Source organism: Capsicum annuum, chromosome 6 (assembly GCF_002878395.1).
Source record: "Capsicum annuum cultivar UCD-10X-F1 chromosome 6, UCD10Xv1.1, whole genome shotgun sequence".
Classification (NCBI taxonomy): domain Eukaryota; kingdom Viridiplantae; phylum Streptophyta; class Magnoliopsida; order Solanales; family Solanaceae; genus Capsicum; species Capsicum annuum.
Window position 1 is genome coordinate 186,362,025 of NC_061116.1, and position 16,551 is coordinate 186,378,575.

The 16,551-nt window shown below is 33.8% G+C and overlaps 1 protein-coding gene across 2 annotated transcripts; it reads left to right on the forward strand.

Annotated features, from left to right (window-relative positions):
- The first annotated feature begins 5,203 nt into the window (after positions 1-5,203).
- LOC107872875 (flavin-containing monooxygenase FMO GS-OX-like 3) lies at positions 5,204-9,768 on the forward strand. 2 transcript variants are annotated; one of them, XM_047414992.1, is made up of 7 exons: positions 5,204-5,941; positions 6,902-6,972; positions 7,774-7,929; positions 8,028-8,110; positions 8,632-8,767; positions 8,859-9,032; positions 9,460-9,768. In XM_047414992.1, the coding sequence occupies exons 1-7, from the start codon at positions 5,395-5,397 to the stop codon at positions 9,703-9,705; spliced, it is 1,413 nt and encodes a 470-aa protein (XP_047270948.1). In that variant the 5' UTR covers positions 5,204-5,394; the 3' UTR covers positions 9,706-9,768. The 2 variants fall into 2 exon arrangements, with proteins under 2 accessions (XP_047270948.1, XP_047270949.1); XM_047414993.1 differs by having other exon boundaries at positions 8,859-9,598.
- Positions 9,769-16,551: the final 6,783 nt, after the last annotated feature.

Consider the following 16,551-nt stretch of genomic DNA (forward strand, 5'->3'; position numbering starts at 1 on the left):
AATACGAATTTCAATACCAATACAATTGCAGTACATTCAATTCAAAGCCATGACAGTAAGTCATAGATACAAACTAGCACAACATGTATCTAGGTACTAATAAACTTGTATCTGTTGTAATAAGGTTTTCCGTAAAGTTCAAACAACACTACATACAAATCAAAGTATAAGCAATATTAAAAACTACATATATAACGACATGTATGCTAGTATTTATTAAAAAATTTAACTTTTTTTAAAATATTATAAAATTCCAGACAGACACAAACCTATTACATGTAGTTAACATTTTATCATAATGTAAATGCAAATATGGCCATGTCAATTACAAAACACATAATCAAAGTTAATTATCTTTTCTTGTTGTTCACAACTTATGAAAGGTGATGGTGCTTGGTTAACTTTATCCTTTTTCATTTCAACTGATTTATCCATTTCTTTCACTGGACTGTTTGTACAACTGAGTCCCGCAACATGAACAATATTTTCTGAAGAATCACCGTCTTGCCGGATCTATTGTAGAACATTAGTATAAATTATATGAAACAATAGATAACACTTAAAAAATGTCAGTAAACATTAAGATATTCAAACAGTATATGAGTTATAAAATGATAAATATGTATCCATGAACACCTCCATTTTATGTGTCTTTTCCATGACAAAATTCAGACTGACGGGATCACTATTGCCTTCAAAATCAGCAACATCATCTGATTGATGACCCTCTTTGTGGATTTCTTTTGTAACATTTTCCTGCAACATATGGAATAGTAGAAAGAATAAATTGAATATATTTATTACTAAATATATGTTGTTTAAAATTATGTTACCTTCTTAACAGTCTCATTTTTTAACTGCAATGATTTTAAAACATCAGTGAATCTGTCATTCATCACATGCTCCTAATCGCTGAATTTCATATCAATCTAATATATATGTGTAGTTTATTAGCTATACAGTATACTAACCAAAAATTTATATGGGTTAACAAAATAGAGTCTTACGTATGTCTTCACATATATCTTTATATTGGACTCTAATGAATCTAAGTCCGCTTTAATTAAAAGCTCTTTCCTGTTTGTGCGTATAGAGTCATCAATCTCTTTACTCTTTTGTTCTGCATCTGTCGGATTGCCCAGTATTTGTTAAGTATAAAAAGAATACAATGTAAAGACATTTTCATTATGAAAATACTATAATAGATGTGATATGGAAATACCTTCTGTCTATTTTCCTTTTGAGGCCCGAGTCTAACTTTGTTCTTTATTTTCTATTTGTTAAGTATAAAAAGAACACAATGTAAAAACATTTTCATCATGAAAATACTATAATATATGTGATATGGAAATACCTTCAGTCTATTTTTCTTTTGAGGCCCGAGTCTAACTTTGTTCTTTATTTTCTGATCTTCTTTCTACAAGAATATCCTTTCCACTCCTTGACAGATGTGCAGATACTGTACCCGATATGTGTATCGACTTTCTCATCAAAAATTATAGAGGTGTCGTACTAAAGTCATCAAAATTATCATGATCCATGGAAACATGGGTAAATTGACTTGGTAACTCCTCTGCTCAGAATTTTCAGTTGATGGCATTGAAGATGTACCAGGGTGATCAGATGCATTTGGTGGCAATTCAAGTTTTTCTAGCTCCTCCGCATTCAGAACCATGTTGAAATATGAACACTACGTACAAAAAATTTATACATTAAAAATAATTACGATAAAAAATTAAAAAAAATATAACGCAATGTATGAAAAAAATTCAATCAGCATCATACCTTGCTAAACATTTTGGTCATAAACTAATAATACTGAGGTCGGACTGTAATAACCCTCGAATTCAATACACGAGGTATATTATTACCCTTTTTCACAGCAAATTTGACATCAATATTTGAACATAGTTCAAACATCCACACATTTAGAATCTGAGGGATGCCACCCAACCTATAAAGCTTCTTCTCTACGAAAAATTCTTGCCTAACTGAGGCCATCAACTTGGAGAAAGACACTTTACCCCAAAGAAAAAAATTATATTTTCCATCTTCAACCATTTTAAAATCAAAAAATAGAATGGGACAAGCATTCAGTTGTAAGTAGATGAAGGTGTGGATGAAGTATAGAATTTTCGTCTGAAGGACATCCTCTTTGTTTTCAAAATTTTCTTTCAGAAAATGGTCCACTAATGCCTCCTTATCAACTCCATTCTTTGATCGGGGAAAATACCCTTTCATTAGCCGACTCAGAGAAGAATATTCGTATTTGAAATCATCAACATTGCCACAACAGTTTAAGCCAATTATCAAAGCATATTCATATATGAAAAATCTAAGAATCTGGCCTTTGACAAACACATTTATTTCTTCTTAATTTGGTTGCTTGATCTCGAGCATAAGAAGACATTTGTTATTTGTCCATTATAGTTGGAAAGGGATATGTTGAGATAACATCCGAAAATGGTCTTCTCAAATAATTCTAAAACTTCTTGGTTGACTACTTCTTCAATTTCATCCTTAAATCTTAAGTTGCACGAACTTACAAATCTAAGAGAATGAGTGGAATTTCCTTAATTACGTAATTCAATCTCTAAAAATAAAAAAAATAAAAAAATTATTTGAGATGCAACAAGTTTACTCTAAGACAGTACAATATATACAAAAGCACTAAGAACATAATACATTAGATACAAGATTATACAAATGGATCTTTAATCTCTACAACATGTATCTCATCGTGAAAAAATATATCCTGTGTAATTCTACTTTCAATATCATTTAAACAACACAAGAAACATATCAAAGCATTAACAGTAAGTCACAGATACAAGTTATTACAACATGTATCTTAGAAATAAAAACATTTATCTATTATATTTAGACTTTAAATAAAATTGAACAAAACTAGATACAAATCAAAGAATTAATAATCACTCACAGATACAAGTCCAGTTAACATGTATCTATGTACTTATGAACTTGTATCTTTTGTTATATTAATTTCAATAAAACATAAAACACACAAGATACAAATAACTAAGCAACAAAAAAATAGATAAATAATGAAATTCTAAACATATCATGCAACCCAAAATATGTATCTCGATCTTACATTCAATAGATTTGAACATGAAATTACCTTGGGAAGTTATCTCTGAAAATTGCTTTGACAATTCTTCTTCTCTTGGCGGGAGCTTTACTTTCAGGACTGTTGGATCCCCTTTTCTAAGAATCGCTTTCTTTTTTCTTGTCCTTCTTAGAATGTTTTTTCCGCAACTTCTTCATAATTTGGGGATCGTTTCTATGCTTTGATCTATTTTCATCAAATTCAACAAATTCATAATCAAAGTTTCTGGAAACGAAGTTAACAACTTCATGAGATTTTTTGATACTTTCTAATTGAGAAACCCCAAGACTAAAGGAAGGTCCCAAATTTCTATTCATAATGGCAATTCAAACAATGAAGCCTAAAAAATAATTAATTGAAGAAATTACTCAACCAAATCACCCAAATTTTACTTTGTAAAATTAGGCGCAAAATAAAATTAAAAAAAAAAAAAAACGTAAAAATGATTAGAAGAAATTGAAGCGGATTTTAGGGAGGGAAATTACCTTGCTTCAAAGTGTTGAATTGAATGAAGAAGTTGGATAGAAACCGCTCCATAAATTTGTCACGATCCGAGCCGAGGCCCTGGCCGTGACGGACATCCCGAATTATTAAGGGCCGAGACACCCCTGTAACTCCCCAACCCACTAGTGATATTGTCCACTTTGGGCCCAAGCCCACACGGCTTTAAAACGCATCACTAGGGAGTAAGGATTGCTTACTTATATACCCAACATCTCTCTTGTGTTTTGCTGATGTGGGACTCTTTCCTAAGTTGGGGTGTTACATACACCCTCTTATGGACTCAGCGTCATCGCTAAGGTTTGCCCCACCTAATGGGATTTGCCTACACTCAAGACTAAGGTTTGTCCCTTCTTACCAGGATTTGCCTACACTCAGTTTGAACTCTGACCCACATCGATAAGGATGACACAAGAGCGACTTTGATACCATTTTGTCACGACCCGAGCCGAAGCCCTGGCCGCGACGGACATCCCGAGCCATTAAGGCCCGAGACACCCCTGTAACTTCCCAACCCACTAGTGATATTGTCTGTTTTGGGCCCAGGCCCACATGGCTTTAAAACGCATCACTGGGGAGTAAGGCTTGCTTACTTATATACCCAACATCCCTCCTGTGTTTTGCCAATGTGGGACTTCTTCCTAAGTTGGGGTGTTAAAAAATTACGGAGTACAGAGAGGGAGAAGTGGGTTATTTTTGGTAAAGAATCGACTTTGTAGTTGGGTGTTTTAACTTGTATCTCAACTTTATCAAAAATTATGAAATGTTGGGATTTAAGTAATTTTTTAGAAGTAGGGGATTTCTAGAAGTTTAGAAACTTATGTTGTGTATTTTGGTAATTTTTTCTTTTTTTCTTTTTGCTTCATACATCTAAAAATAAATGACTCATATTTGGGCTATTGGACATGGAGAGTCCAGTCGGCCCAAACTAATTTATAAAATAATCAGCCGGGATTGTATCAATATTATATATAGATTGTATCAATATGATATAAAGAGTGTACTAATATGATACAGGGACTGTATCAATATGATATAAGAATTGTGTCAATATGATCTAGGAATTGTATCATTATGGTTTATATACTATATACAATGTGCATAGAAACTGTATAATAGTTGTATAATATACTATATACGTTGTGTATAAAAACTGTATCATTGTTGTATAATATACTATATACGATGTATAGAAACTGTATTATTATTGTATAAAATATGTATATGTATAAGATGTGTATAGAAACTGTATAATTATTATATGAAATATGCATTTAAATAATCATTGCAGGTAAAGATTGTATAAAATATGTGTAAAACGATATAATTATTGTATAGAATATATTTTATTCGTATGTGACATGAATAAAATTTGTATTATTGTATAGATTATGTATAAGTTATAAAATGTGTGTTTGTATGCTGTTAAGGAAAAGACATAAAAAATTGAAGCAGCAAAAAAAGAAAATAATCAGCAAATCAAAAAAGAAAATGAACTAACAGAAATTTTAAAAAGATAAAGTGGAGCAACAATATATATATTTAAAAAAAAATAAAAAAAGACGGCAGCTGCAAAAGGCTTAAATAGCTATGGAAATATCAAAACCAGTTCGTGGCAACTGGCAATTTGTGTCCTTTACCCCAAAAATAATACTACTACCAACTCATGATCATTCAACATTTGTCTGTTCTTCAAACCAAACCATGCTTATTTTTTGCATGCGCACATATGCCAATCTCATCACCAACTCCAGCCTTTTTCAATGTCTCAAAATCCACCCAAAAACGTTGCCGTTATCGGTGCTGGTCCTGCAGGCCTCGTTGCGGCCAGAGAACTCCAACGTGAAGGCCACAATGTAGTTGTATTCGAGCGAGAAAATCAAGTAGGAGGCACATGGATATACAATCCAGCCACTGATTCCGACCCAATGGGGGTCGACCCCAGCCGGAAAATTGTTCATTCAAGTCTTTATTCACCACTTCGGATAAACCTTCCTCGGGAAATAATGGGTTTTCGTGACTACCCCTTTGTCGCCACAAAAAAGCCCGACAGAGACCCAAGAAGGTTTCCGGGTCATAAGGAAGTGTTGGACTATCTGAATGATTTTGCCGTGGAGTTTGGGCTTATTGAACTGGTGAGATTTGGAAATGAAGTTGGTTACGTGGGGTTTCTGGAGGATGGAAAATGGAAAGTTTGTTCAAGAAAAAGAGAGAGCGATGATGTTGTGTTTGTTAATGAAGAGGAATATGATGCTGTAGTGATCTGTAATGGATGCCATACTCAACCACGAATAGCTGATGATATTCCTGGTAATCTATTTAAAGTTTTGATCATCAAATTTTTATTTGTAATAATCGTATCGGGTTTAGTTATCCACACTTCCCACAGCATAAGTCTGTAGGGCATTAGGAAGACTGAAGAATTCTTCCACTTAGGGCGTGCTCGGTATGAGGCTTCCTGAAATTACCAAATTATTGCACTTTTAATCGTTTGGCTGTCTTTCTCTCATCCCTTTTCTTAATAACGGTGGTGCACTTGTGTCCTTCCACCCTGTATCGGATAACTTTACCCACCAAAGTTTAGGTAGACAGAAAGAAATGGATTAACTTTTTGTTTCTCCTAAGACTTCTCCTGTGGTCAGCATTGATCTTTCAAGGGAATAGATCATGTACTGATGGAAGTTTCATTATTCTTAACAAAATTTGATATACAGATGTCAAGTATTTGGTAATCCATTTATACAAACCAAGTTCTAATAGGTCTATGCGATTTGGTGTTTTTATAGTTGTGGCTGATCGAAATTAACTTTTTCATCAGCGTTACATATACAATGCCATGCTTTTCCTGTGCGCTCAACTAGGAAATATGTGTTTCCTATTCTTATCTGAATTGAAACACTTTATATTTTCTCTTTATGTTGTCGATACGTCTCCATGACAAAGCGTGAATAATATAGGGATAAAAGATCAGTCTTAATTTCATTATAAAAGTTTCAGCCATTCTTTTAAATTCTTCTATTTTAAGATCAATTAAACATCATTTTTGTTTCGTTGGTCTCTGCCAGGCTATCATATGAAGAATATTTTGGTTTTCCCATTGTTTGAAAGTTTTGCGAATAATTCATATTTTATAAAACTTTGATTTAGTTCTTTCCTTAGCTTTCAGATTTTTTTCCCACTATGTCTGAAATCATATGTTGCTAACCTTTCAGTTGTCTATGAAAATATGCAGCATTGGAAGTTTCTAACCACAGACTTCTGCCTTTTTAGGAATCGAAGTATGGCCAGGAAAGCAAATCCACAGCCACAATTACCGGATACCTGAGCCTTTTCGAGATCAAGTATGTGTCATGTCACTGCATCCTTGAGAGTTTAATGTTTCTAAATTAGTAGGGCAGCAACATGACTTTGAAGTAGCTTCTAGTTATTTCAATTATGTATTGCCCTACCTAGTTTAAGCTAAATTGCCAAACTGCAAGTGTGGATTTGCTATAACCAAAACTCTTTGGACAGTTCTATTGTTCAACTCATACTTTTGCATACAACATTGGAAGAGCGAGGGATGCAAGTTCAAAATGCAGACCATTTGTTAATTTATAATCTGCCTGTTTGTGTAAGGAAATACACATGGATATTAAAAGCTATAGTAGTCCTTGATCTTAGGAAACAGTGTAGATAAAGTACTTCTATACTTATTGTAGCCTGGCTATGTATGATATGGAGAAAATGTTGTCAGGTTACGTTCTTGCTTGCTTATTTCAGTGGTTTGTCTTGTTGACATGTCGCCTTCCATCTCTAGTTTGGTTGATAGATAGCTTGACATGAAAATATTCTCCCATATTTAACTAGTTTTGTGTGACCGAATTTGATTTCCTTGGATCCTAAAAGAGGTCATATTCCTGTTGTGCCAGTGGGCTTTAGCCCTCTGATCTTAGATAAGAAAGTATATCACCTCCATAAGGTATACTTCTTTTGTATTGTCAGATCCTTGATAATATCATTTATCAAGCTTTGACAAATATATCATTGCAGACGCTAATTACAAAAAAGAAAAAAGAAAAGAAAGATAATCATTTCTAGCTGCCATAACATTTCTTCTTCATTCGCATTGCATTCAGAGGATATGATCAATGGTTTGGCAGGTCATTGTGGTCATAGGGAATGCCGCAAGTGCTATTGATATCTCCAGAGAAATTGCTAAAGTTTCTAAAGCTGTCCACATCTCTTCTAGATCAGCTCTAAGTGGGAGTACTCCCAAAAAGCAGAATGGATATGAAAATCTTTGGCTCCACTCTATGGTAAAGCTGTTAATAACTTGAGTAACGCTGTGAGGGATTGTCCATAATGTTGAATCTTTGAGTTACTAGAAAAAACTTTTACTGACTAAATAATGCAGCTTGAAGCTGTTGGTATAGATGGTGGAGTCAATTTTCAAGACGGATCCAAAGTCTATGCTGATATCATCCTACACTGCACAGGATGAGTTGATTACCCATCTTTTTCCTTTCGCCAATCATAAACAAAATGAAAGAAACTGAGGTGGCGTTATGTAGCCTTGTTTAAGTGTCATGTAAATGTTGAGGCGAACAAGGTACCAATGAGGAATGGATGATAACGGTAGGTTATGATCAAATGATTGGAACCAGTTACTAAAGATGTTGATATGCCGCTAAAGTGGATCAGGATCAGAATGGACTCCATAAGTACTAAGGTACAGGCTAGTTATTGCTAATTTGGTAGTAAAAGTTAGTCTAGCTATCCAGATACAAAACCAAACGGGATTTATGGGTTGTTACTAAAACAAATATCATTTATGAGTGCTGCGGTATGCCCATACACATTCAGCAGAAATGTGGTAGATTACTTGCCTTTCATTTAATCAGAGTCGGAGAGTAAATTGAAGGAACAATAGAAAATGATTACCAACTGATCTTACAACAATAATTTGAAACTGAATGGGAGGATGAAGTATCAGTAATGTTGCTATTTAATTTTTTCAGGTACAAATATCATTTCCCTTTCCTTGAAACTAATGGGATAGTTTTTGTGGATGATAACCATGTTGGGCCTCTTTACAAGCACATTTTCCCACCAACTTTCACTCCGAGTCTTTCATTTGTTGGGCTGCCGTGGAAGGTAAATAAGTTGGTTTTGGGATTTGGTATGTCAGTTTAAGCTTTAGTTGCATGGTGGACATGATCGAAGCATTTACTTTGGTTTGCACCAGCGTGGAGCAGCGTTCCCCCGTTGTGAATTACAAAGCAAGTGGATTGCTGGTGTTTTATCTGGTCGAATTTCTCTCCCCTCGAAGGAAGATATGAATGCTGATATTGATGCATTCTATTCATCCTTGGATGCCTCTTGCATTCCAAAACGGTACACTCACAATTTGGATTTTCAGGTATAAAACCTGAGAGACCTTGTTTATCGGTTGAAATTTTCTTTCACCTTTTGCCCTTCTTGGGTTTGAGTCAAGGTACCATTTGGTATACGCAAAGGAACAATTTTCATCCTAGTTATTCAAGATATGAGAAAAGTTTTGAGAAATGTAGAATTAAGGAATAGTAAGCTCTTGACATTGTGAGCAAACTTGTCTGGTAATTGGTACCAATGCGTTGGGGAATGTATGCGTCTTCATGTGACTAAACTAGTTTTTTGAAAAATTTTATGATTTTCATGTTCTTGCCTCATTGAGATTTCAGAACAGCCTCTCTACCGTCTCAAAGGTAGGTGTAAAATTTGTGTATGCTCTACCTCCCCATGTCCCACTTGTGGGAACACACTGGGTTTATTATTGTTGTTGTTTGAGATCGTCCTCACTTTTACAGTTAGATTATGAAGATTGGTTGGCTGCCGAGTGTGGATCTTCACCGCCTGAAGAATGGAGAAAGCAAATGTGGATTATCGCTAGAGATAAGATAAAGACTCAGCCTGTGATATATCGTGATCTGTGGGATGATGATGACTTGACCATTCAAGCTCATCAAGACTTTGCAAAATATATTCCTGATCTAGCTCAATCACAAAACGATCAACATGATTTTTATGGTAAATGTGGCATGTATTATTCTTGAATTTGGTTAGATGAAGTGTATAGTTGAATAATATTTTGGAATAATAGTAGCATCTTCCAGTAATTCTCCTATGTCAATTTCAATTGCAACTCGTCATTTGCCTAAACGCTCTCTTCCTGTCCTTTCTTTTTTTCCTATCAAAAGCATTATTTAAATAAGGAAAAGGCTACATCGAAGTTTTAGGGTCACATTTTATCTATATCGGATTCCTATTAGTTTCCTAAACTTTTTAAAGGTGGAATAAATATCATCCAAAGTGTAGAGGTCACACAGAGAACCAAATTATTGGTGGTTGGTGAAAACCGTGAAACTATGTGTGATTTCGTTTTTTTAAAAGAAAAATGTAAAAATCTATTTAATTTTATTTTTAATTTCAAAATATAATCTATTCAACAAAATCCAAATGTTAAGATGAGACAGGGGTATAGAATTTGCAAAACAAAAATTTATAGGTTGTTATTTCTTAAACCTCAATTTTCATGAAATTCAAAAATGAAGAATGAATTTCGAATCCACCATTGTTGATCCTTGAAAAAGTTTGACGAACAAACAGAAATGGGTTCATCAAAATTCATGGTTGTTGGTCAAATTGATTATTTGGGTTTGGTAATGATATTGTTATGAAGTTGTAGTTGATTAATGGTTATTTCTTTAGTTTCAATATTGCATCACTATATTAATTTGTGATTACTCTGTTCTAAACCAAGCGCGAGTTCATTGACTTGGTCTTGTGAAATATAGCAGTTGCCCCAAATGACACGAATATTAACTGGGTTAGCATCTTGCTTGTCGAGCATACATGTTCGAGCAGCATGTGTAATGTACCGAGACACCACTATGACTTATTATCCTCTGCATAAATGGCAAGCAAATTGAGGTACTTGCCTTCAAATTCTCTGAAGGAGTTCATAATAACTCCAGAATTTATCTTCCATTCGCGTTCTTCTCTCATATACTCCTCCAAATTTGGCCCCAAAGTGCTCTCCACCGTTGGAAACTCACCGCCTAGTTGATGAATCAATTTGTCCTCAAATTCAACTATATGAATAACTTGTCCGAGGACGGAGAGTAGAATACCTAACGAAAGACAAAATAGAGGGGGAAGAAATAACATTTGAAGTTGGGGATTGAATGCAAATCACCTTTATAAGTTATCATCAAACAGTCATGAACGATGACCAATCTTTCCATATTTTTGGAGATTACATGACATTTTTCATAAATAGACTTCCCTAGTTTTTCCAACAACACCTTTTTATGACTTACAGCGGGAACCTCGAGGTCATAAAAATGTAAAATTTCATCTTGTTGAGCACGTTGAAGACGTTTCTTCAAGTCATGGTTCGGGGCTGAGACAGAGCTGTAGGGCCCATCTTGTGTCAATAAGATCTTCATTGGTTGCAAATTAAAGTTAAAAAAAAAATGAAGATTTGATATTTGGGCTACTAAATGTGTTTATGGTAACACTTTGAAATACTATCTTACAATGATGTCATTGATGACATCGATAAGGATGATATTCTTCTATAAAAGGAGCTTCTCTACTAGTTTAGACACACCAAACATAGAGAGGAAACACAATTAGAGAGAGCAGTGAGGTATTTGATAAAATGTGATAAATAGTCTGTGAAGAAAAAATTAGAATGAACTATACTTAGTAAGGTAAGAATCAAAAGGAGTTATTTCTTTTGAGTGTATAGTAGTTACTTTGAATATTTTACTTGTGACTATATAGTGTAAAATTTTTTACTATAGTAATATCAATTACTCCTTTGATTCATAATTTTTCCCTTATTTAAAAGAATTTTCACGTAAAATTCTTGGTATCATTATTTTCTCATTTTACTTCCATTATTTTTACGGCAAGTACTTTTGTTGTAATGTAATTCTGCATTTACCAAACAAACTGATATTAGAGACTTGGTTTGCAATCAGTCTTTGACACTATAAAATATGAAAATAAAACTAATGAAGAGTGAATCTATTACACAGAAAGGTTTGTCATTTAATTAGGCAGTGCACTGGCGACAATGTATTGTACCATATTTCTGGAGAGATACATTCTCAATTTCTAAGGGAGCATCTTGAAAGCTTGTATACTCAGAAGACTAAAAATAATAAGATGTTCTTAATAAAACAAATGTTGAGGTTAAAATACCATGATGGTTCTCTAGTGATAGATCACCTGAATAACTTTCAGGGGATCATAAATCAGTTATTTACTATGGAAATTAAGTTTGAGGATGAAATTTAAGGTTTGCTTCTACTTGATTCCCTATCAGACTCTTGAAAAACATTTAAAACTTCATTGTCAAATTTTGATCCTGATAGCATAATCTCTATGGACTTTATCAAGAGTAATGTTCTTAATAAAGAGATGAGATGAAAGTCTCAAGGTTCTTCTTCGTCGAATGTCCTAATAACTAGCCTCAAGGGGATAAGCAGGAATCATGATTTTCAAAATCGAGAACATTATAGAAGTAAATCTAGAGACAAATTTAAAGATATTGAGTGATATCATTATAGGTTAAAAGGACAGACAAAGAAGTTTTGTCAAAAATTAAAGAAGGAGAACAGAGACAAGGAGGAAAAAAAAGAAAAAGATAATGAAAATTGCATAGCCACCATCACTATAAAAAATTTTGTTACTATCCTTGATGTGAATCTGATAAATAGTGTTTGTGATGAGTCAAGTTGGGTTGTGGATTCTGTGCATCTCACGCGACATTAAGGAAGGATTTTTTTTCTTATTTTATACTCCAGGTGACTTTGAAACCTTGAGTATTGACAATTAGATTGTGTCTAAGATGGCTGATTTTGGTATAATTTATTTGAAAATTAGTACTAGATCTAAACTAATTTTAGAAAATGTAAAATATGCATTTGTTATTCATTTGCACTTGATTTCTGTTAGCGTGCTGGATGATGAGGGATATGTTAATATCAATGGTGGTGAAAAATGGAGACTTATTAAGGGTTCTTTGGTTGTGGCTCATGTTGACAAGCATCGTGATCTATAATGAACTGCAAATTCTACTTGTGCTAATATGGTGAATGCAGTTGAAAGCAGCGCTAGCTCTTCAACATTATGACATGATAAAAGGCTTAGCCACATTAGTAGAAAGGACTTAATGTTTTGGCTAAGAAAAAATTACTGTCAGATTTTAAAAGTGCTAAATTAGAAAAATATAAGCACTACTTGGTCGAAAAACAAAATAGAGTTTCTTTCAAGTCTCATCCTCCTTAAAGAAAGACAAAGTTGCTTTGAGCTGGTGCATTTCAATTTATGTAGTCTAATAAAGACAAAGACTTTGGGTGGTGGACTTTACTTTGTCATTTTTATTAACGATTACTCAAGAAATTTTTGGGTTTATGTCTTGAATATAAAAGACCAAGTATTGGGTGTCTTTAAGCAGTTTTAGGATTCCTTTGAAAGAGAAACCAGAAAAAAATTGAAGTGTATTTGTACTGATAAAAATGATTAGTATTGTGGACCATTTGACGTACTACAAGCAACAAGGTATCAGACATCATAAGACTCCTCAGCTAAATCGTTTGGCAGAAAAGATGAATAGGACCTTAATGAATCAGATGTTTATTTTCCGAAGCAAAGTAGCCAAACTCCTATTAAGGTGAGGCTTTATTGACCACTGCATATGTCATTAACTTGTCTCTTGTTATTACTTTACAAATTGGCATTTCAAATAGAGTTTTGTATGAAAAAGATGTTTTCTATAACCATTTGAGCGTATTTAGTTGCAAAGCTTTTGTATACGTGTCTAAAGATGAGAGGTCAAAGTTCGAAGAAAAGACAAGACAATTTATCTTAATTGATTATGGTCTTGATAAGTTTGGTTGCATGCTTTATGATCCAGTTGAGAAGAAGCTTGTAAGAAGTTGTGATACTGTCTTTATGGAGAGTAAAATGTTTGAAGATATTGACATGGCAGAGAAATTAGAATCTTCAAGTTCTATTGGTATAGTTAATCTTGATCAAGTTTCACATTTGTATAATGTTGGTGGGATTGTTAATCATAAAGATGCACAGAATCATGTTCCAAATTAGCATGTTGATGTTGATAATAACAATGATGTTGTTATTGATAGTGCTCCTGCTCAAAAAATTATGGACGTGTCAAATATTTCACTTAGAAAGTCTACAAGACAGTGTATTTCTTATTCTCGTTATTTTTCTAATGAGTATGTATTATTCACTAACGAGAGAGAACCTAAATATTCTGAGGAGGCAATGAAAAATGAGCATAAGGATCAATGGATTGAAGCCATGCAAGATAAGAAGAAATCTTTACATGAGAACCACACTTATGAGTTGGGGAAATTGCTTAAGGGCATGAGAGATTTGAAGAATAAGTAGGTATTCAAAGTAAAATTTAAAGAACACAGCTTGAAACCCAAATACAAAGTCAAATTGGTTGTTAAAGGATTTGGTTAAAGAAAGGGTATTGACTTTGACAAAATATTTTCTCCTGTCGTCAAAATGACCTCTATTTTTGGTTTGGCTGGTAGCCTTGATTTAAAAATTGAGTAGATGAATGTGAAGATGACTTTTCTTCCTGATGGCCTTGAAGAGGAGATTTATATAGAACAACCTGAGAGACTCAAGATAAAAGATATAGAAAATCATGTGTGCAAACTTCAGAAGAGTCTCTATGGCTTGAAGCAAGCTCCTAGACAGTAGTATAACAAGTTTGAATCTTTCATGGGAGAGCAAGGCTACAAGAAGACCTATTTAGATCATTGTATATTTGCATAAAGATTTTCTGATGATTTTATCATCCTTTTGCTCTATGTGGATGATATGTTGATTGCGAAAAAGAATGATTCTAGGATTGGTGAGTTAACGCAATAGTTATGCAAGTCTTTTATTATGAAATACTAGGGTCATGCTAAGTAGATTTTGAACATAAAGATTACTTATCTCAAAGATAAAAGAAAGTTTTACTTGACACGGGAGAAGTACATTGAACGTGTACTGGAGTGCTTCAACGTGATGTATGTTAAAGTTGTTAACATACCCCTTGCTAGTCATATGAGGTTGAGCAAGAAAATATGTCCTACAACGAAGGAGGAGAAAGAGAGCATCGCTAATGTTCCATATTCCTTTGTTATTAGATGTTTAATATATACAATGATTTGTACCATACTCAATATTGCTCACATAGTTAGAATTGTTATCGAGTTTCTTCAATATCCAGGAAAGGAGCACTGGGAAACAGTCATATGGATATTGAGTTACCTAAGAGGAACCTGAAGTGATTATTTGTGTTTTGGAGGATCTGATCTAATAATCTTGAAGGGCTATACAAATGTTGATATGGTAGGTGACCTTGATAACAGAAAATCCACTACTGATTTTTTATTTGAATTTTTAGGGAGAGCAATATCATGACAGTAAATTTACAGAAGTGCAGAAGTATATCGCACTATCTACAACTGAAGTGGAGTATATTACGGCCATTAAAATTGTCAAAGAAATGGTATGGCTCAAGCGATTTTCTTTAAGAACTTGAATTGAAGCAAATAGAGTTTGTTGTCTATTGTGACAGTCAAAGTATAATATACTTGAGCAAGAATGCCATGCATGTGTCATTCGAGAACAAAACATATTGATGTAAAGTATTATTGAATTCACAAATAAGTGGAGAACGAATCATTCCAAGTTAAGAAGATTCACACAAGTAAAAATCTCGTGGATATGTTGATAAAGGTGGTGTCAAAAGACAAGTTCAAATTGTGCAAAAAATTTAGTGGCATAAGCTCTCTCTGAAAAGAAAAGGATACCTCCTTCAGGTGCATGAGACAAGAGGGAAAGATTTTGTAGGGTCCATCCCATGTCACAAAGGTCTTCATTGGCTGTAAAGTTGAAAAAAATAAAGATTTGGTAGTTGGGCTATTAAATGTGTTCATGGTAACACTTTGAAATGATACCTTTCAATGATGTCATTAATGACATCGATAGGGATAATTTTTTCCTATAAAAAAAGGTCGCCGGCTCATTTGTTGGATACACCAAACATAGAGAGGAAAATATGTTATGATCGAACAGAATAAGTAAACCACAAGCAAAAGAAAAAATAAGATGAATACACAGATTTACGTGGAAACCCTTGACGGAAAAAACTACGGGCAGAGGCAAAGAAATTTCATTATAATGGATGGAGAATACAATGAGGAGAATGATGTATTTTCTGAATGTCCAAACCCACTAAATGCACTTATATAATACGTGCGTACAAATAAATTCTAGGACCAAAAACATACAGGTCCATACTGTGGGGGCGATTGGCCCGATCCCTACGCTACCACCATAGAGCCCATAAAAAATCACAAATATGGGTCGCACCATAAATTTTTTAGGACCGGATCAACAAAATTCGGGTCACAAACTCTGACAAAAATAATATAGCGAGCAGTGAGGTATTCCACAGACTGTGATAAAAAATAATCTGTGAAGAAAAAAATTAAAGCAAGCAATATTTTAGTAAGGTGAGAGTCAAAAACGGGTATTTCTTTTTAGTGTAGTAGTTACTTTGAGTATTGTACTTCTGATTATACTGTGTAAAATTTCTTGCTATAATAATATTAGTTGCTCCTCTTGATTCATATTTTTTCCTTATTTAAAAGGATCTCCATGTAAAATTATTGGTGTCATTATTTTTTATTTTATTTCCATTATTTTACTACAAATACTTGTTTTGTTATCCCACATTTATGCAACAAGAGAAAGTGTACAGGAATGATGTGGGAAGCGATGAAGCAAAATAGGAGAAATAGTCGGTTGAGATCGCCGTGTTCAAGTCATGGAACCATTGCTACAATAACTTC